General features: G+C 28.7%; 1 protein-coding gene across 2 annotated transcripts in view; it reads right to left on the bottom strand.

Moving 5' to 3' along the window:
- Positions 1 to 23,443, bottom strand: part of LOC142324038 (zinc finger protein basonuclin-2-like) — a 410,165-nt gene that overhangs the window by 248,302 nt on the left and 138,420 nt on the right. For both annotated transcript variants that reach the window (XM_075364637.1, XM_075364629.1), the window contains exon 3: positions 23,114 to 23,224. In XM_075364637.1, coding sequence (XP_075220752.1) covers positions 23,114 to 23,224 — 111 coding nt within the window. The remainder of the gene's footprint in view (positions 1 to 23,113; positions 23,225 to 23,443) is intronic.

Raw genomic sequence — 23,443 nt, forward strand, 5'->3', positions numbered from 1 at the left:
AGAAAATCGAGCGTAAATGAGGGCGCTGGAGAGGAAGAGAGATAGTTAAGGATTAAGGAAGAATGGATAATAAACCGGGGTTTTAAACAAAACCAATTAATTACGAACAACTTTGAGATTGACGCCTGAAATTCGCCTTTTATATTAGGGGGTATCGTAATACACCGACATTGCAATAATGTATCAGCGACGCGTGACTGCATTCGACATGACATTCTGTATGGCATTTTAATAAACGACAGCTTGACACATACTTGCGTGATAGGACAGTTATATCATACGTACGACACTTTTGACATAAATGACATGCGAACTGTTTAGTTTTCCTCTATTTTTTAGTTCGTTTTCTCTTCATATTTTCAAGGAAACCAACCGACCTAGCTATAATAAATGTTGTTTAAATTATTACACGATAATTTTTATCGGCAAGTTTAATTATAATAACAAACTTTTTAAATTTTTATGTTTATAGTAGCTTTCGATAACTGAAATTATTCAATAAAAACGCTACGTAACTAAAATAATATTACAATAATAAAATGTATATATTTAAAGAATTATATATAACAAATTACTTATAAATATATGCAAACAAGCTACAGTAAATCAGACTGTTACTTCTTATGAGAAAGAAATGCAAAGATGATTCCTAATCACTGTTCAAGGATAACTAAATTTGAGTATAAAAAATATCGGTGAGAATCCGAGAAAAATCTTTTCAGTGGTTACGGTATTCCTGTCATACTTCAATGGTATGATAAAAATTGAGCTATGAAGATTTCTTTTAATGACATTTTACTTTTAGTAGTGAAGTTTAGGTCATTTTCGATACGGAAATAAGAATTAAGATGCTAATATTAACGTAATTAATATGTACCGTTTGTAGTAATGTGTTCCGATATTAATGTGTGCAAAGAGTTAACGAAATCCAGCAACATGTATTATCTTATGAGAAATAAAATAATCGAGAATTGTAACTTCATCTCTTGATTTTGAAAATCATTCCGATAACTTCCCAATTACAGCCTCATATATATTACTGCTTTATTATTTTTTTTTTATTATTATTATTTTACTCGTAAATAAAACTGTCGAAATATTTTTTTTTTAAATTTGAGATTTTAATAAAAAAAAATCTCTTTTAAAATTCTTTGGATTATACTTCGATCTTTCAGTTACTTCCTTTTACATGTATAGCCTCCGGGAATTACCCACAGGTAATACTTCAGAGGATGAATGAGAATGATATGCATGACTCTAAGTGAAGTGTAGTCTTAGACAGTCCCAGATCGACCATTTCTGAAATGTGTGGTTAATTGAACCCCAACCACCAAAGAACACTGGAATCCACGATCTAGTATTCAAATCCGTATAAAAGTAACTGCCTTTACTTAATAATTTACGTAACCTTGTTTGTAATAAGTTTAAATATTATTTGAATATATACAAACATTTATATTTACTTACATAATGAGAAGAGGATTATTTAAGAAAGATAAAGCAATTATCAAACTGATTCTAAACAAGCGAAGGAAAAAAAATTAGGTCGTATTACAAAATGAATTCGGTAAACAGTAGCAGTAAAGTACGTAGAACAACATTATTAGTTGTACATTCCTTAGACAGACTATTGATTTTCAGTCCGAAAACAAACTTGAATATCGTATGTACTTAAGGAGTCTATACGATGTATACTGTGTATTCCAGTGATACTGTATATTTATTTAATAATTATTCCATATGGTGTATCAAAATGTTTGTGAAAGATACTTTTATAAACAAGTAAAATAAATTACCGATAAATTTAACAAAAAATTATGTAGGCAAACCATCTATGAAATTTAACAGGAGAAGGCCTACGATTAACACGTTTAATAGCTGAAAAGAAATTCGCAGCCATACCAATTTGTTCAAATGGACCGTACATTTTTAAGGCACATAAGTGAAAAAAAAGAAGTAAATAAGCGCAGAAAAATTAAACAATGTTCTGTTAAGTGTCAGAAATATTTTGTGGTTTTCTGTGTAAAGCAATGTGTGACTTTTACAAGGAATACTTTCGTCATCGGTTGAACAGGACGTGTTAAATTTAGTACTTGTGAGTTTATATTTTTTAGACAGTTCAAGTTATAAACAAATATCGGAAGGGTTAATTATGTGCATCTCCCGAAATAGCCCTTGTAGTCGCCCACTATATATACAACTTGCAACATTTTTAACAGAGTTTACAACGCAAGAGGGAGTGCGCGCGTCGCACTCATACACACGCCGTACGCACGCACGTACTTGTTCATCTCACAAGCCGCATTTATTCTTTCTCTCTACTTTTTAAAACATGTAAATTTGAAAGAAAAAACATGTTACGCGTAGAATAGCGCATTTTTAAAACTCATGACATATTCCTTAAACATTCTTCTTTACTATCTAGAACGATTCTTTTTCTTCCTTTTACTGTACCTCCCTATATTTATTTCCTTTCAACAGATGTGACTTGTTAACTCGAATTGTTTGTAACTCTTGTAAATATTTTTAACATAATTATTGATTACCCATCATTCTTTGCGGTCGACTAATCACTAACTCTATCGTTCATTCTGACTACTTCGTTTTTTAAAACATATCGTGACATATTTATCTTTTATCCGGTCTTATTTTAAGAAATCGTGACACCGTATAAACATGTAAGAATAAACAATAAATAAATGTTTTAAAATAAAAAAATTCTATAATTAAAGTAAGTTAAACTTTTTTAATAAATTTTCCAAGTTGAATAATATAAAAACGATAAAAACGGACAAAAATGACAAAAACGATAAAAATGTTTAGAACTAATTTTTTAACACATTACATATAAAAGGGATAAACCTTTTTCCCTGAATTATAATTATTAAACTACTCGATTTGATTGAGTTCGAAAAGTATATTACTTAAGGAAATCCGAAAAGAAAGAAGTTTGTAGTAGATCTGCTAAGGTATATAATTTGCTAGATTATTACATATATTAAGGGATCCAGGATTACTTAATTTGGTTGTATAGTATGTCAAAATGTAGAGGAAAATGTAAATTCACCCCTTTATTAAAAAAATGAAATGTAATTTCACCTCTTTAGAGGAAAATGTAAAGACACCCCTTTATATTTTCAACTGAAATATATTTTATATTTTTAACTGAAATTGTAGAACGTAAAATCAAAATATTAGAATTGGTTAAATAGGAATGCCTATCGGGTCAAAACCGTCAAACCGCTAATTACAAAAACAGAAATATATTTTTAAATATTTGTTGTTTTTTACTTAAAATTAATAAGTTTGATGTTTGATTGCATTGTTAGATTATAAAGCGCTTTGATAACCTCTTGATTAGCGATAAGAATATCCATATTACTCGTAATATGAATGTTGTAAATCAAGTTTTTATTAAAAATTGTTATATTCTACATAAATTTCATTTTTTCACTACTTTCACATATCTGCATTCCTGCTATTAGATGATGCAATTATTATTTTTCTGAAGCAATTAGCACTATATATTGAATGTAATAATTATATTTATTGCATTTATTAATTTTGTGTCATTATCATCTAATACTAAAATTTTCTTGAGATGGCTCCTTGATAATTTTAAAAGAACTCTACGCCAGTTGCTTTCCTTATCCGTATAGTAGCGAACACAACTGTTCTTGATGTGATCTGTGCAATTTATAATTATATAGTGATGTGAATAAAATATATATTTTTAAATCCATCATTCAAGCGATATTCGCAAACTCACTTTCTGAACGATATTTCATAAATAAAACATATCATTAAAGATATTTATTATAGAACAAATAGAAGTGAAAGGTACGTAAATTTGATAGTTTATTTATTATGAACTGTAAAGAAAACATTCTTAAATATTGTATGGATTATTGTCTTCAGTTGAAGAAAACAGTAATTAATCGCTGATGAAATTAAAATCTTTTTTTTCATATTAAAACGTGTATTATAATCGTTTATACATTTCAAGAGAGTCTATAGAAAATTTTCCTTGTTTTATCTTAGACACTATGGCTATAAACATTTATAATGATTAAATTATTATTTAATCTAAATTTCTGTTTACGTCCCTTTAAAGTCGATTTAATAGCATAGAGAAATATTTATGAGCAGATTGAAAAATTTATTTCTTTAGAGAAAGTGGTAGACCTGAAATTGGAATGCTAATGTTTTCTGTTCGTTTTTCAGTTCAGAAAAATGCATCGGAAGTCAATTTTAAACTTTTTTGGAGAACTGATAGCGGGTTGACAAGACATTCTAAAAGAATCCGATCTAAAATGTATTCAAAACTTAAATAAAACAAAAATAAAATTTTACTGAACAGATAAAAGTATTACATTTTTTCTTACAAAATGTCAGTGTTTGACAGCCACCGGATTCCTTGTGTACGTAAAAAATGAGTTACTTATAAAAACGGTATTCAAATCCTTTCATCGTTCCATTCGTTTACGTGATAATTCTTATAAGATTCAACTGATTATCGTGAAATCTTCAAATCAGCATTATCGCAGAATATGAAGACAAAGAAATTGTTCGGGATGTAATGATTTATCTATTCGTACAGACCGTAAAAATATACGTTAAATTGTTCGTGTTCTGCGGTTAATAAAGAAAAGTTTCCTTGTTTGAAGCAATTGTATCGGTAGCCGAATTTCTTGTGAGTTTCGTTGAATTCCGTCACGGTTAGAATAAAGTAACCGTAAATATGTAAAATATAAACCCGATTATGTTATGTAACCTTATGTAACACTTTCGTGTTTCGTAAACTGTATATTGTTATTAACTAATTTATTTTTAATATTAGACATTCAAATGTTAAAAAATGTTTGAATTTTTAGAAAAAAATTTTTTTTTTCAAACATATAAAAGTAGCCGTTCTCCGTGGTGCGAGTGGTAGCTTCTCGACCCTTCATCCGGAGGTCCCGGGTTAGAATCCCGGTCAGGCAAAAATTTTATTCCTTTCATCCTCTGAAGCAATACCTGAGGATAGTCCCGGAGGTTAAAAAAGAAAAGAAAAAAAGCTATAAAAGTAAATACAATTGTGAGTATATTCCTTAACCTACTTATTTATCAACAATGAACTTAATGAAAGAAACTAACGACGCCTAATAATATGTTTAAATGCTTTGAAAACCACATGAAAAAAAATCTACATAAACCCTAGAGTAAAAGCAATTCGCTGAAAAAAAAAATTAATAAATACTCAGTTAATTACCTAATTAAACGAGTTCAGTAACTTGGTTCTCCTGTAAAGAATGTAACGCTAACTAAATATTTATTTATAAAGTATTTCAGTACTTTTTTTTTAATAATATCATTTTTTTTTTAAATCTTTAAATTCTTTAGATAAAAACATTTAAGTAATAATCCAGTTTACTATACCTGGAGAAATTTTTAATTCAGAAATACGGAAAAAATTCATACTTTATACAGTCTTTAAGTTACTTGTACGTAAATTAAAAATTTCGTCAATATAAAGTAATTTTTTTTTCAGATCAACCACAATGTGTTGGCTTAAATAACATTCACGGTTTAGTAAGACCGATGATATCGTTTAAAAATAGGTGTAAAGTTAGTAGGGAATTTCTTAAAACTATACGATTATTTTTTGTGAGCGACTCGTATAACGTATAGAGAATGCATTATTACTACCCGGTGTTTGAGTTACGGTATATAAGAAAAAAATTAAACGTGATCGAAACAATTTAACGGGAGAGCTATAGTTTTTGTATAGATAGCTTATGTCAACCGGGTTCGGGTTAGTTTTTTGTTACGTATACCGCTGAGGATCTCGCTAGCTCTGTCAGCCTTTCTTAATCTGTATTCCATCCTCTACTAATAACTAACCCGCACGATACCACAGCTACCTGGTCGAACTCAATTTAAAAATGGGCGGGACACAGAGAATACTTCTTTCCAATCTTTCTGGTTCCCATTACGGCTATCTCTCTGTCCCCGTTACTGATATTATAAACCGAAAAACCATTTCGTTTTCTTTTCCTTGAGCGGAAACCGTACCAATTATAGAAGCGACAAATCTAACCCAAAAATTAAAAAAAAAAATCAGAAGTATGTAAATTTTATGGTTTTTAATTTACTAACCTATTATTATATTCCGTCTCTGTTTCAGTCTTATGTCGGCAATTAAAAATCATAATTTTCAACCTTTCAAGGTAACCACATGACACATAGTCGTTGTGTTGTTCGTTCGTTTCTCTTCATTTAATTTAATAGCGTGGTAGTGAAACTCTATTTCATGGTAATTGTTACTCCATCGATTCTACTTTGTTCTATAAAACGTTCACAAACGCACACGTAGTACCTTCAGGTTTGCTGAATACTAATATACTTTCTTTCACAGAAGAACTGTGTGTAAAAATTCACCAGTGAATTAAACTAAAATATATTTCCTTATACTTAACGACATAAATTTTTTTTAGCCGGGTACCTTTTTAACATACTTTATTGAAATACACAACTCAAAACAATTTTTAACAAAAAAATAATTCTTATTAACCAGTAGTAAAAATAAATCTATGAAAATGTTATCGGTGATATTTATCTGAAGAAGCTTTCTCATATTACGAAGCAGTAGTGAGAACACTATGTATAATTACAATCGGTTTTGTTTTATTCATCTATACAAAAAATCTACGTAAGAAAATAACAGTCTACAACAATCACAATATCTGATATGTTTAGAACAATACATAACAATAAAAGTGGGAAATAATTGTTTGTATTAATTTAAATCTGCATTCGGTATTTGTTTGAGCTTTATGATCGTTCAGAGCTTTTTTATTTATTCATTAGAGATTTAAGGTCTTAAATCAATAGATTAATACCCGATTTTACCTGACCGTTCTATCATTATTACTTTTAATAATAAATACCAGGACACAGAAGACAGAGTAAGCGTTCTTTTCTAGATAACCAAACCGCAGAACTGGTCTACAGAAATCGTGACGTTCTCGACTCTCATATTCTTCTCGTTTCATTCCAGAGGTTTAGTTTTCTGAATTGATGTCCCTGGAATCATTGCGAGTCTGAATGCGGTTATCCGAATTGCCCCCTCGTTATCTGCCTGACCGAGCAATGAAATATTTATGGATTAAATAGATTTATTCTACGACCTTCTTTTATTCTACAAGAAATCATTCTGTTTCAATCGTGTTCAGTTTAAGAATTAGAATCAAGAGAAGATAGAAATCAGCATTAAATGCTATAAGGAAAAGACTTGAACCGAATAATGAAGTTTTTATTTCTTGCAGTTATAGCCGTTAAAAAAGAATCAATCGAGTAGGAATGAAAAATTAAAGAAAATATTAAAGTATAGTTGCATATCGTTTTATCACAGATTCATAACTACAACGCTGCTACTGTTTAATTCAATCAGTTTATTATTATCTATCTTAATGGAACACAATTTTATTAATAAGTGACTTTAATTAATATTTTTTTTTAATAAAACAACGATTAACTTAATATCAAAAATAGGAAACTTATTAAATAAATTTCCTTTTCGACCGTGATGACTGTTTCTCATTTTTTTTAGCTTCTGAAACCACTGTAAGGTATTAGTTCAGACCATGAATGTGGATGATATGTATGAATGTATATGAAGTCTTATAGTATCAGGTCGACCATTCCTGAGATTGTGGTTAATTGAAATCCGACCACCAAACAACACCGATATCCACAACTAGTATTCAAATCCGTATAAAAGTAACTGCCTTTACTAGGATTTGAACCTTAAAACTTTCGACTTCGAAATCAGCTGAATTGCGATGACGAGTTCTCCACTAGACTAACCGGGTGGGTTTGGATGACTGCTACACGAAATCTGCCGTCCGTTTGTTTAGAGATACAATCTAAAATAAAATAATATAAAGAAATATATGGTTTAGCCTCCTGTGATGTACGGATTGCTTAATAGCATGTGATGTAATAAAACTATAACATACAGTATACTCCTGGTATTGTATTTAAAAAAAAAGGCAACCTTTGAATTTCTTTTATAATCTGTTTTAAATTTATTTATTTATTTGAGATGACGGGCATCGACTTCTTTGGTCAATTTTCCCTATGAGAATGAAAATCTGTAGCGTATGAAAAATTTCATGCCCTGACCGGAATTCGAACGCGAGACTTCCGGATGAAAGGCTGAGATGCTACCGTTCCACCACGAAGATTGGCAAATTTAGTCTTAATTTAATATTTTGGAGGGTTTTATAAAATTAACTTCCAGTTTAATGTTAGTCTGTTAGTAACATATTTCTAACCGGAATGAAGATTTTGATCTGTGGATAATTATTTTTATCATTCAAGGAACAAAGTGTAAATACGTGAAGATTTCTATCAGCTTATGAAATTTGCAAATTATTAATTTTAGAAAACAAAATAAATCGGAAGCAAAAATGAAATTGTATTTTAAAATACTTTAAATTCATAGAATTTCAGGTTATCGTACAGTTCTGCAAAGAATACTTTGAACAGATAGATTTAAAAAAAGAGTGTTGAACGTAAACAAATTTTACTATCGATTATGCGGCTGTACGATAGGTTATTGGTCTCTCCCGTAGACCAATGTTAGCCTGAGAATGTTGCTTTTTCTTTTTTATTTCACGAACCGTGGAATAAATTAACGTTTAAAACAAAATTTCACTCAAATGTCGCATATCTAAAATGTAATCTGGCTATTTTAAGTTAAGTATATTCGCTTATATTTGGTCAGAGTAATGGAATATTTATATCGAAGGACAAAGGATATCTCGTTTGATTCCGATTCACTTATTATAGCTATTACTTCCCTTATTTTAGAAGAAAGGGCGCGGCTGGGGATTCCGAGAGTGTCACGTAAAGGAGAACACACGCACTTCCCCTTAGATGACGTAATGAATAGCGGTTGACACGCACGCAATTCTACGCACGCATAAAAGTTGGATACACACGACACACGCAGAATGTATATAACCCTACCTATTCTTGACACTTTTATGACCCTAATGACAGCTATCCAAAACGTCTGTTTTACCACTTAATGTCCTTGGCGGGACACACCAACAAATTTAATCTCGGTTTCCCCTTTTCAACGTATAATTTCTGGAATTAAAATAATTCATTTAATAAATGGTTACAGCTCTCTTTTACATCAGGATAATATTCTATTAAGAGGTAGTACGCACGACATGTGTTGATTAATATTTTTACTTATATTACTATTACTTTTACAATTGCAGTTATCATTTCACGTCACTACAGTTATCACGGTTTTGCTATTATTTTCCAACTAGAATTTCCTATATGCCTAAAACGTATTTCAAAACGTTTCTAAAAACTTAGCTTAAATTTTAGCTAAAAATTAGCAAAAACATTGAATAGTGTTCTAGGCTAAAAATTAAGTTATTTTTAAGCGTAACAAAAACAAATGTTACGGTAAAAAAAGTAACATAATCGGACATGAGCTTGTTGGTATTATTCAACGAATGAATAATTATCTACTTTAATAATTTAGGATCGTCATAATTTTGCATTAGCAAATAGAAGTGTTTTTACACTGATTAACGTCAAAGAGAAGTTGTTTCTTTTCTAAAGACGCAAGAACGTAACATCTGTCTAAAAGACTGCTAATATTATATCATACGTTATATTAATTTAAAAAAATTATCCTACGCATGTGAAGAACCTTATATTTCCCAAGCGATAAAAGAATGAATCTTCCAGGAAAACTTATAAATTTCACTTCGATCTAGATCGTGTACCATAAGAAGAATGAACTTGAGGTTATTTTTAAAACGTTTACAGAAATGTAATTATGTTTTAATTTTTTAACTTTTGTTGCATTTTTACGTAATTTAATAAAATTGTTTAAGATACATCCCGAGTGTTATTCTCAGCTATTGTAAAATGTAAAACTACATTCACCTCAAACAAAAATGTTATCTAAATTATGCGCATAGAATTATATGAATTCGATATAGATAAATTATTTGGGTAAATAATACCAATAATGACACCCTAATAATAGGGTATGAATAAAATGTATAACGCTATAATATATATATGTGCCTACTATATATGTAGCTGCAATAATTTGATTAGAATATGTTGTAACATTCCTTAAATTACATTTAATAATATTATGTGATAAACCGTCACTCCGTTATAATTTGATCATGGCGTGGTAGGAATTGAATGTTATCGAATAATTAGTGTGCGAGAGAGAGAGAGAGAGAACGACAAATACTGTAGAAGAGAGAACGAGAAAGGGGATGAGTGGAGCGAGAGAGAAATGGTTTATAGGAGAGATTCCTCCCACACTGTTATACGGTATAAAGATATTACATAACCGTACCATACGCTTTGCACAGCTCGTATATATAGTACGATGTTAGGTTGACGTGCGAGGAATTTAACAAGGAATGTCCGATTAAATCGTTTACCGATACCAGCACGCCCTGCGGTCGGTCAGGTAAACTAAATTAATCAACGTACCGATCCCCTATTTTCCATTTTCATTAGCTGAACCTACCGAAGTACCACCCATAATCCCGGTTTACCTCTTACTCCGCTATTTCTACACATTTTCATCATTCATGCTCCTACCGCTTCATTTGATAAACACTAATCGTAGATTATTTCCAACGACACGTAATATGAAATACGTTACATGTCTAAACATATTGTGGCGTTACATCGAAAACAAAAGTTAAAATTAGTTCTAAATATGTTCACGAATTTTTGTCAGGATTTTACTATGATAAACTAGATATATAAATGGTTAAAAGTAAATTGACCGTTTTAAAAGAATTGTTAATAAACAAAAAAAAAAAATCAAGCTAATTAATAAAGTCAGCAGGAGAAGTTGAACAAATTTAAATCACATAACTTTTTTTTCTAATAGGTTAGTCGTTACCACATAATTATAAGAAAACATTTGATGTGGAAACTTCATGGCTTTCTTGTACGCCTATTAAATTACACATACACATTTTTTCTGCACTTCATTTAAACTTATTTCATTTGAAAGTGAGATACGATCCTCCAATTCTTTAATAAAATGACAGTTACACAATTGCATTGTGGTGGACACCATATTGCATCACATTTTTTGTGGTATCCGTATCACCATTTTATATTAGTTTATATATTAATTTTGTTTAACATCACTCAAGTAGTTATTTGGTGAACAACATTTTTGAATTAAAATGAAAAATAAATAAAATTCTATTTCACTAATAACGTCTGATTTTTTTCATATTTTAATTTGTTTTTATTGTTATTATTGAATTATTATTTATTGTAACAATTTTTTTTTTACATTTAGAGGTTTTAATAAAGCAGCAATATATCTAAATTAAAAAAAAGAAAAAAAAAACGTTAAAAAACATATGTATATGAAGTCGGATTCGAACCGATGTGTCATCTCCTTGTAAGATCCAAATAATTCATTAATTACAATTTCATTTGGCTATAACTCTGGAACCAATGAAAATAAGAACCACTTATGATACATCGTTGAAAAGCTCTCAATCAGGGATTATAACTGCAGTGAAGAAAAAGTCCAAAATCAATTTTTTGGGGGATTTTGGACTTTTTTGGATACTTTTAGTCCAGTTGATTGCAACCATAAGCCGAGGTATACAACAAGATATTACAACAGTCCTAAATCTAAAATTTCAATACTCTATGGCTGATAGTTTTTGAATTATGCGAGATACATACTTACGTACCGACGTCACGCCGAAACTAGTCAAAATAGATTCAGGGATAGTCAAAATGGATATTTCCGTTGAAATCTGAAAACCGAAATTTTTTGCGATATCAAAAGCCTTTACTTCGTATAATGAAGTAAAAAGGAACAATTTTAATTTTTCTATCGAATAGTAAGTTATCACTTAGGTTATAACTTAAATTAAAACGGAAAATCTATTTACTAAATTAGTCTTATTCTACCTAGACATTCATATCGCCTTAAATGAGTCTAAATTATTTGAAATGATTTGCTCAGCCGGAAGAGGATATCAAACAAGACTCGATTACCGTTTTACAGTAAAAAAAAATAAATCACTGATTTTTTTCAAATAAGAAATTTACTTATTACTTGGTTATGAAAATGAAAATCGCTACTTCAAAAGTTAGATAAATTTTATATTAGCGGTATTAAATTTGTAGATACAGACTCAAATACGAAATTTATCCATTAGATTAATAATCTATAAGAAAACAACAAAAGTAATATTAGTTACTTTAAATTAAATTTCAAATAAAAAATATAGTATTTTAACAGGAATTAATTATTCGTACGAACTTAAACGTTTTAATAATCATATTTAATTAAATAAACGTTTTACATCTTGTAAAACTTGTAACTAGTATTTGACATTTTTAAGATAAATTTACATTAAATACGCAAAAGTTACACGAGTAAAATTTTACGGACATAATAATGGATTTATCAGAGAAACTTAAAGCAATGCTAACGTAAAGATGAACTAACAAAGAACTAGCTGCTTTTTTTTAGCAATTCTTATAAAAATTGAACATAATAAAACTACCTTTACGCAAATAAATGTGGGAGATAAACATAAAGTCAGTGTACCATAAATCTGCATTTATTGCAGAAAGTGAAAGCAGGATTCTTCAAATGATAAAAGAGATTGATGTTATTATAGGAAAACACTTTCGGATATTTTCCATTATAGATTATAATATCTTTATATGAAATCAAATATACAAATTTTTGAAGCAAATTACTGAGTACGACTCACTTACGGGAACCAAAGATAGTGTTTAAGCTAGTCTTGATCGTATTAAATTAAAAAACTTACATCGTTCTCTTTTTCTCTTATAAGAGTTCTTTCTATTCTAAATGATTAAGGCAATTTGATTGCAATGCTAACAGTAACAATACTTTTTTTGGTAGAAAAAGTACTCAGATCGCTTATACGTATAATGTAAATAGTCCAAACTATTGTTTTCGTGAAAATTGAAAATCTTTTTTTCAAAAAAATAAAACAATTTTGTAGAAGTAAACTTGTTAAATGTTGGACGTTGGTTTTGTGCCAAAGCAGAAAACGAATAGAAAGATGTAATACGTATGCATGTCTAATACATGTATATAAAGGTACTGTTCTGTTTTCGCTTTTTCCCCATTTTATTATGTAGGCTGGTAGGTAGTGTGTAGAGGGTTGTTATTTAAATTCAGGTTTTTTTCCTTATGTAATACTTTTTTATTAATGTAATAATTTTTTAAATAGTAATATTTAATTTTTCTAATACGTAAAGCAAGTTAAATTTATTTATTTTTTTATTAAAAACATTTACAAATTCATTTTATCCTCTTACAATAAGTTTGTCGTAGGAATATTCTTTCAGTTTATTTATTTTACATTACATATTTTTGGAAAGCCTTATTTACAGCAGTTTCTTTGTTTATTTTTGTATTTTTATTACTTATATTCTCTATTAATATTCTCTTAATGTATATTTTATTAATTACTTTTTTATTATTTTAATTTTATATGATTTACAGAAAATAGATTTCTATTGTATGTAGTACGGTGTGACCAGGTTAAATTTATGAAAAACATATTTTTGGGACTTTCATTGCTAGTGTATGTACCCACAAAAAAAATTTAATTTGTTAGAAATATATTTAAACTTATTAGTTGTGAATTACTAGAAATGAAGTAAAAATGTTATGCATTTAATAAAACGGTTTAAACTGAAAAAATGAAATTTGACAAAACTATTCCATATGACGTAAACAATTTTTTTTTTTTTTTTTAGTTTTTAAAATAAAAGCTAATATTTTAAGGTAATACAATAAAAGGAAACGTTCTAAAATCAGAATCCGCTGTGAAGTCATCGACATGCGTTGAGGATGTTAAAAAAACAAAACAAAATGGTTGTTTTTGTACAATAATTGAGAAAATGAAAATAATCACGCTAAGAATTTGTAAGTTATTAAAAGCAAAGAATAAAATTATATTAAAGGATAGTAAATTCATACGCTATCGTTACTACGGATGAATTTATTTTAGGGCGGGTAAAACTAAGATGGTAAAGAGTAAAACGTTAGAACTAAAATTATCGATCGATTAAATAATTTTAGTCGGTAAAGTTTAACGATCAGACTCGATATAACTCAGTCGATAGCCCAAGAGTTAACAATTTCATTTATCGCCATACCTTCCGACAGACTATAAAAGTAAACTTAAAGTAAATAAACACGATTAAGACAATAAGTAATTGAAATCGACTTTCCCACAATTCGTCATTTATATTTATTTATTTATGTTTCTCATTTATAAAATTTAATTTCATACTAAAACGATACGTTTTCCAGTTAAAAGCAAACTGTACATAACAGCGTACTTCACGGAACTACTTGTGAAAAACAAAAAACTTATGATTTAATAAGCTAAACGTTTACTGAGTGATAAATAGAGAGAAATGATTTATTTAAATGAAATATAAATGCGTGAATTAATCGTTATCTGATTTTAATTTTATCAAAACGTATCCGTTTGTTTGAAAACTATAAAATGTTACAGTTTATAAAGTAAGGAAATACGCTCTCACGGAATACGCAATTATTGTACTGCAGTAATATTTCTTTTTAAAAGGAATTTATTATAGTTGTCACCGTTGTAAATTAAGTAAAAGAGACATTTAGAAAATGGTGATTTACATAAAACAAATGAATAACTATTTATCATATGATAAAAATAGATTTCATAATATTCATATCGTAAAATAATAAACTAAAATACGATTATTTATAAATCCAGATTTTAGCAACAAAGAAGTTAACATTAATTTGGTGCATCGGTACAGATTTACTGTTACTAAAGAACGTTTTCCCGTAACATACATTTATTTTCATTTTATGTCGGTAACAAGTTGTTTAATTTCAATGATTTTTTTAAACTATAAATATACTTATAATTTTCTCTAAAATTCTTTTGTAGCTGAGTTTACTTTACGCTTATCCACGTCACTTTCAGAAAAATTATGAATTTAATTTCAGAACAGTCCTCATTACTGAAAATTTATCGACCTTATGGAAATTATATTCAATGCATTATTTCTAAGAGATATAAATAAACACCGTCAAAAAAAAGTTAACGTTTATGATTGGGGTTTCATAATTTACGATGTGTTCGGAAAATCATACTAATTCTCTATAATACATTTTGTTACATCAAACAGCAATACAATTTCAATTTTTAATAGCCTTTATACAATTTTTAATTACCTATTGATATTCGCTATTACAAAAATATTTTAACCATTTATTCTCAAAGGAACGACAAGCATAAGCCTAATTACAGTTACTTTATATTAGATAATGTTACTTTACGATTGAAGTACATAGAAAATGCCAAGCTGCCCGAGATTAAAGGATAAACCTTCTGTATAAAAGGCAAAGACGCTGCCCAGTCCTCCAATATAGTAGCGCAGTGACGATGAATTATCATTTTAATTATAATTTATGAAACGGGATGAAGAAACGGGATATTTTTTCATGAAATTGTTATTATTAGAAAGTTTTACGACAATTTTTAATTTTAGTTGAAACGAACTAAATGTTAAAATGGTAATGGTGATTATTTTCGAAAATCTATTACCTAACTACATTTAGACTGGATAAAAATATTTTCAATACATTTACAACTTGAAACACATTTTTACTTTAAATGTTGTTTTTTTTGTTTTCTTTTTTTTTAAGTAAAGAACTATAATAGAAGATTACTCAAAACAATAATGTAAACAAACCGCTACATTTCTGTTGAACTCGTATTTATTTTTTAATGGCTTCCCTAAAACTAAAAAAAAGAGATCTGAATAAAGCCTTATAGCTTCAACAGTATTAATTACTGGATCTTAGAAAACATTTACATGTTTTTTAACGTTTATTAATAATAAAGTCGGTCACATAGTTTATTTTAAATAATTAACTTTGAGAAATGACAGAATTTGTTATTAATATGAAACAGTAAATAAATGAAATACATATTTTAAAAATTCTACAGAATTAAATGCAAAATTAATAATTCATTATACCAGGCGATCAGTATAAGAAAGAATTTTGACTACGACATTTTATATATATAACAGTGTATATATATATATTATTGAATATATATGTTATTGAATTTTTCAATAAGTGAAACATAAATTTACCTTGATAATCTTCCAACTGAAATATAATTGAGTAATAAAATCCGTTAAATTGACTTATACATTTTGATGCAAAATTCATCACGTAGAATAAAAATATCAGTTAAAATTGAACTTTTATTAAAAATTCAGATAATATTTTTCTTACTCAGAATAATTTTATGAAAAAGGAGATATTCAAATACATGTATAATATCCGCATTTCGCTTCGTTAGAAAGGATTTTTCTTTTAAAAAAATTACGTTAGCCTAGGTTACGTAATCTAATTTTAAGAAGAAATTTTACTTGTTAGTGAGGTTTTTTATTTTAGTTAACGGTACAACAAGTGTAATGAAACAAGTAAAAGGTAGATAGCAAGTACGTTGGAAAAATATGCACGGATAAATAAAGAGATAAAATCGCAAGTTGCAAGTTGCAATAACTAGCGAGCAAGTTACTAACCCAATAGAAACAGGTTTAATATGTAAAACTTGCTGAGGTTATCAAAAAGGGTATATCTTCAATGTAAGATAGTGAGAAAGAAACAAACATTCTGGTCTTTTAACACTCGTATGTCTCCTTTCTATTCTAGTAAATACTGCCTAATAATTACAGTTCTTTCATATTTTTTTACTCGCAACTGCAATTTTTTAATTTAATCCCTGCAAACAAGAATAACCATATAAATACACAAAACGTTTGGCCCATACGACATTAACAAACAACTTGAATAAAATTATCGTACAGGTCAGTTTTGAAAGCGTTATTTTATCGAATGACAGTAAACAAAATTTGAAGAATTGTATTTAAACTGCGTTACAAAAATTCCCTTTAAAGGCATAACAGTTAAAATAATTTAAAACTAAGAAGGTGTACCGGTTTAATTCCTCTTATTTTTCTGTTTTCTTTTAGTTAGCTTCATCTAATTATTAGATTAACTTCCAGTTGTAGAAAATATAATGATTATTTTCATATGAAGTAAAGATTAACGCGAGTAAAAAGTGTTTCAATTGTGGGAGTATGTTATCAACCTTTCTTTGAGTTTTTAACGATAAAGCATTCAGTGAAACATATAATGTTAACCTTCACGATAGAATTACTATAATGATCTCAACTGTCAAGGTACTGCATTCGTTAACTGGAATAGTAAATTGGTTAATTCAGTGACGCCAACAATCGGGTAAAAAAGACTAATATATATATATATATATATATATATATATATATGCCATCTAATCTGATAGATTTTTTAAAATAATATCTATAAACACTGAATTATATGAAATTATCTCCTACAATTATTCTAATCATTTCATTCAGTTACTTGTCCTATTATAGCAAGATTCGTGAGGGTTCCATGAGTATCTTAAATGCTAACATAGGAAGAGGGAATAAATAACTGTTTAAGCAGGTTTAATTTTTTTTTTAGATTAATCCTATATGCATGGCCTTTAAAAAAAAGACACGGGGAAAAGTGGTAGTCGTTCACAGATCCAGCGGACCGTCTCTGTACCTCTCCATTTTATCTATCCGATAATTTCTGAGGAAAATAATTTGGTGTTAGCACCCTTAAAAATTGAAATTGAAGCCTAAACGGCCTTAATTAATTTTATATATATATATATATATATATATATATATATATATAAAATTAAAAGTTATTTAAGATAGCTAATATTGTTATAAAAATATTCCGCTAAATAATGTTAATTTTTGATCATAGTATGGTTCATTTTACGAGTCATCTGTAATAGAATCTTCGATTTTTATTTTAAATTAAACTATTTTTAAACATCTTATTAACAAAAATGTTACCATTAGATTACAACAAATTTTTAAAAGTATTATTATTTTGGAACTATAACTAATGATGATGCATACGTCAAACTTTTTTAAATAAACTTTACATATATTTTAATTACAAAGAATGGTTTTAAGACTGAAGATTTTTTTTGAGATGACATAGGGCAAAATAAACACTGCTTTGGTTATTTTGCCCTATGAGAATGGAAATTTTTAACGTATGAAAAATGCCATGCCTGACGGGGATTCGAACGTAGAACCTCCGGATGAAAGACTGAGAGGCTACCACTTCGCCATCGAGATCAGTAAGATTATTTTTTAAACGCCTTTTAATATACAGGTAAATTAAGTAGATGTATATTTGTCTATTTTCTGTTAAACCAATATACAATGATTAGTAGTTCTATATATTATATAATATAGAGGGTCAAGGCTCGCTTTGCGCGCCCTTCCCGTTCAGCCAGGGAGCGGAGCCCCCTGGACCACCGCTGTATTCGTTATCCTTGTAGTTGTAATAATACACAAAAATAACAATTAAAGTATAAGAACTTCACAAATTCCTGAAAAAGAAACTAAATTATAAAGGATAGAATAGTAGTAACTAAAATCTTTTGATAAGGAAATATTCACAATTTCACCCCAAAGGGAGCTAGGGTCTTAATCTTTGGCTTAAAATCATCCCTGGGATAACAAGAATGTATCCTGAAAATTTGAAAGTAATCGGTCGGTTGGTTCTCGCGTGATGTTTTTGTAAACGGAAAGACTAAACCCTCCACAAAATGTTGAATTCTTATATTACACACACACACACACACATATATATATATATATATTCTTCGCAAGTGACATTGATTTATTAGTTTTAAATAAAAGTTCCTTAAAAGAAAATTCCAAAAATATATATACTGTAGAATTCTATAAAAATTTTATGAATGAAAAATAATTATAAAAAACTTTTATACTGGAATTAATTAGAAGAAATAATCAGATTATTAATAGAGTAAATTATATAAATTTAGAATCACAAAAATAAATATCAGAAATTGGATAATGTGAAATAGATTCAGAATGAATTAATGAAATTATTCCTCAAAGACAAGTTAAAATTGCTACTGAAGAAAAAGAAAACATCAGCTGTTAAAAAATAAGTTAAAAACCGGTTTAGAGTACAATTATTTACAAAAATTAAAATAAAATGCAAATTCTGATTATTAAGATTTAAAATTTTATGTTTTTGTTCTACAAGTTGCAGCTTGGCAGATGCTAGAATTAAAAACAAAACATTTTTATAAAGTAAACTTCCAGTTACTTTTATAATGTCATAAGGCATTATATTATTTACTTCTTTCTAATTTGTTATTTTATTTATTCTTCTTTCAACTGATATGGTTGATGTAAGACAGTAAAAATTGAATGTAATGTCTGATTATATTTGTCACACATTCGTTTATTTTAATATCCTACTTCTTTTAAGTCTGTAGACTATTAAAAAAAAGGAAAAAAAAAGAAAAACAGATTGTTATATTTTGATGTACTTCAATTTAATGTAATTTTCGGGAAATTTACATTTTGTGGATTCACTACAATCCAGCTTTACCTAATATTTTTTTTTTTTAATACAAAAAAGATAAATTCATTACTATATTTATGAGAAAAAAATATCGCGACCGTTAAATGATGGTCTCCGTTACAGTCCAATATCTCAGAATCTGGTCTTCGTGATTATAAGTTCAGAAGCTTCATTAAAACTTAATTAGCCCTCAAGAAAATATTATCTTTAATACAATAACAAACAGCAAGATATCACCAAAAGGGTTAATAAGATGTTATTACTGGCAGATCTGCCAGTTAAATTTATTTGAATGCATATAACGTCAAAACAATACGTTCAACTTAAGGCCCAGGGTTACACGAACTAGTTTTTTATATACTATCATCAACAACTTGAACAATTTTGTGCAGAATTTAATAAATCTAAAAGAAAATTGTTTTGAAACGCTTATTACTCTCGTAAATGTAATTTTAAGAAAGAAGAAAATAAAAAACAGAACAATTTTAGTTATGTTTTTAAAACGGTTTATTATAACTAACACCAGCAACAATATGCTAGCCGGGATTTGATTTCGTGATTTTAACGAAATGGAAGCAGTAGAGTTTGCTGGTTAGAGAGGGTCGGATGAAGAAGTGATAGAACAGCGTGTCGGAGTACACGTATGTACGTGTCTAGATAAAAAGGATAATGAGGGGAGAGACAGAGATAGAGTGCACGTATATGAAACGAAGAGAGACAGAACTATATAGTCCGTTGGTTTCGGGAACGGACGAGACGGAGTGACGGGTTCGTCCTGCAGCAGAAAGCAGGATGCTGCAAGACGAAAGATAATCAAGAAGGCCTATAATTAGGGGGGACCCAACTCTCTGATGCTAAATAACTAGTTTAGAGGGCGTACCTTGGTCAAGATAGATTACACCAATCCAACAGATATCCCCACTGACTACTCTAACTCTGCACGAACACAAAACACAATGTTGTACATTCGGTAGATAGGGGGAGTTATACTGCTAACACCGTTGCAGAATCACTAGTTATCTGAGAACTTATTCAGTTGTACTCTCTCGCACTCTAAACAATGATATATGGTCTGAGATTTAATGTAACCATGTAACAAATATACACTTTATATACACACACACACACACACACACACATATATATATATATATATATATATATATATATATATACACACAGAGAGAGAGAGAGAGAGAGAGAGAGAGAGAGAGAGAGAGAGAGAGAGAGAGACAGAGACAGAGAAACCATTATTTTATAAATATAACTTATGATCTATGATATCATAAGGTGAACTATTGGTTTCACCATAACAATTCAAGAAACGTACCTGCTTACTTACTTATTTATATATTCTAAGCATAATATTACTTACGTAATAACCTTTAAAACAATAGAATAAAATATCCATTTCTTCCATTGAAAAATAAATACAGAATTTTCATGGCTGAACATAAATGATTAATAACAAAATAAACTTTCACAAAATACCTTCTTCGCAAAGCGGATTAACGCTGATTAAGTAATTTTCTTCAATATTAAAGTAAAAATAAAGTACAAACTAATTGTTAAAATAATATACTACGGATAGAAGTTATAAAACTGATTATTTATCTAAAAACTGTTGAGTTAAAATATCAAAATAAAACAATTGTACCAATATTTTTCTTTTATTTATAGGTACTTGTCTCATAATAATACAGTAAAAAATATTTATTTAAAGTTGCGATCAGTTTTAATATGATGTTAAAAAATGTGTCCAGCTAATTTCCATCACGAATCGTTTCAGCTTTCTGCGTTCCGGTTTTACATCGTTAATAGAACATGTGAAAATACTTAGATGGGAAAGGATATAATTATATGCAGCAACGTAGCCGTGTAAATTTTAATTAAATAATAATTTTCATTTATCTTTTCTCCTCTTCTAACCAGATGCAATGCATGTAAGGCACGGTTTCTCGATAGCACGGTTACATCTAAACAATATATTGGCCGTTTTATACTATCTGTCCAAATTTTTCTTATGGATGTGATGCATCTACCAGGGAAAAGAGGCATAGGTCAGAAATGTTATATGAGAGTAGTAATTTTATTGCATATTTGGTCTCTTTTGTGAACAGAGTTAATGCATAACTAGTAAAATTAATCATCTTTTGCATTTCCGGATCGGCACGTCAATATGAAAAAAAAAATGTTTGGTTCAGTGATAACGGTAGAGACAAATCACTCGTTCCAAAATTATTTAGTAAGGGTGGCTTGAGTTTTTTTTATGCTAGGCATGGCCACGTAACTTTAGATAATACTTGTATATCGTGTCTTTTTGTTTAAATTAGTGCATAACTAACCCACCGGGTCGGTCTAATGATGAACTCGTCATCGCAAATAGCTGATTTTAAGTCGAGTTATAAGTTTCAAATCCTAATAAAGGCAGTTACTTTTATATGGATTTGAATACTATATCGTAAATAACGGTGTTCTTTGGTGGTTGGGTTTCAATTAACCACACATCTCAGGAACGGTCGACCTGAGACTGTGCAAGACTACACTTCATTCACGCATATCATCCTCATGCATCCTCTGAAGTAATACATTATGGTGGTTCCGGAGGCTAAACAAAAAAATAAGTAAAACCTAACAAACATATTTTTTTTTTTATTTTTTAGTAAAAAAGGAACTTTTATATCCCTTTTCGATTGAATATTTAAAAAAAATAGTTAAACAAGAAATACATCATAACGAGTGAATTTCATGATCGAGTAAAAATATTTTTCCATACACATGTAGCAGTGTTTATTTGATAAATAATTAACATAATTCAACTTATTTTGAACACATATATTTTGGAAGGAAGCACTGTATATTTAAAAAACTAGTTTTAGAATCTTCATTGAAACGAAAGGAAAAGTAGGTTTTTCATAAATCATCTTTCATAATGTATTAGTAATATGGATAATATAAAACATACGGCATATTTATAACGTAGCAATTAAATTTTATAGGGCAAATAAAAAAAAAGGTACAAACGTAAATTTCTTAAAGCTTTGTTAAACTATGTCTGCTTATTATGACTAAATAATTCTTCAATAGAATAAAACAATTTAGATAAGTTAATAAAACTATAAAAAGTTATTTAATAGATTATTTTATGAAATATCTCGCTAATTAATAATACTTTACGTATAGTTACCAACAAGAAAGAAATTGCGACTGGCAACGAGGTTAATTATTGAGTTCTTTTATAACTAAAGAAACACTGTAAAAATAAAGGAAATAATAAAAACTTAGCTGAAGCAAATTATTTTTTAAACCGCAAATTACAACCAGAAAAATAATGCAAACAATTAATTATTAAATAAAAAACAGTGATAAATTGTTGCTTCTCCTTCCCACACAAACACACACAAATGTCTTTATTACAAAATTAAAATTATTAAAAATTTTATTAATATAAAAAGTTAAAAATACTATTATAAAAAGCAGTTAAATTAAAATTAGGCAAATACAATATTACAGAAAATTAACATCACTTTCACTGACCGTGCAAATGGCGGGGGGTACCGTAAGCCCCTGCCCACTTGAAGGGGTTGACGGCAAAGGAGGTGGAGCCCCAGCTTCAGGCCTGAAGAACCAGGATGCAACCGATGCCCACTGTTAAACACAAAAAAAATTAAGAAATTACCATAAATATAAATTATACGTCTTCAAATCATTTAACGTATTATTTTATAAAAGTATCTTAGCATATCCTTATAATTAAAAAAAAAAAAAAAAAAAAAAAAAATACAATTCCTTCTTTAATAATATTTTATATGTTATAAAGGTGAAGTATAGCTTTACGTTTTAGGTGTATAGCTGTTAATCCATTTG

Source organism: Lycorma delicatula, chromosome 1, assembly GCF_047948215.1.
Source record: "Lycorma delicatula isolate Av1 chromosome 1, ASM4794821v1, whole genome shotgun sequence".
NCBI lineage: Eukaryota > Metazoa > Arthropoda > Insecta > Hemiptera > Fulgoridae > Lycorma > Lycorma delicatula.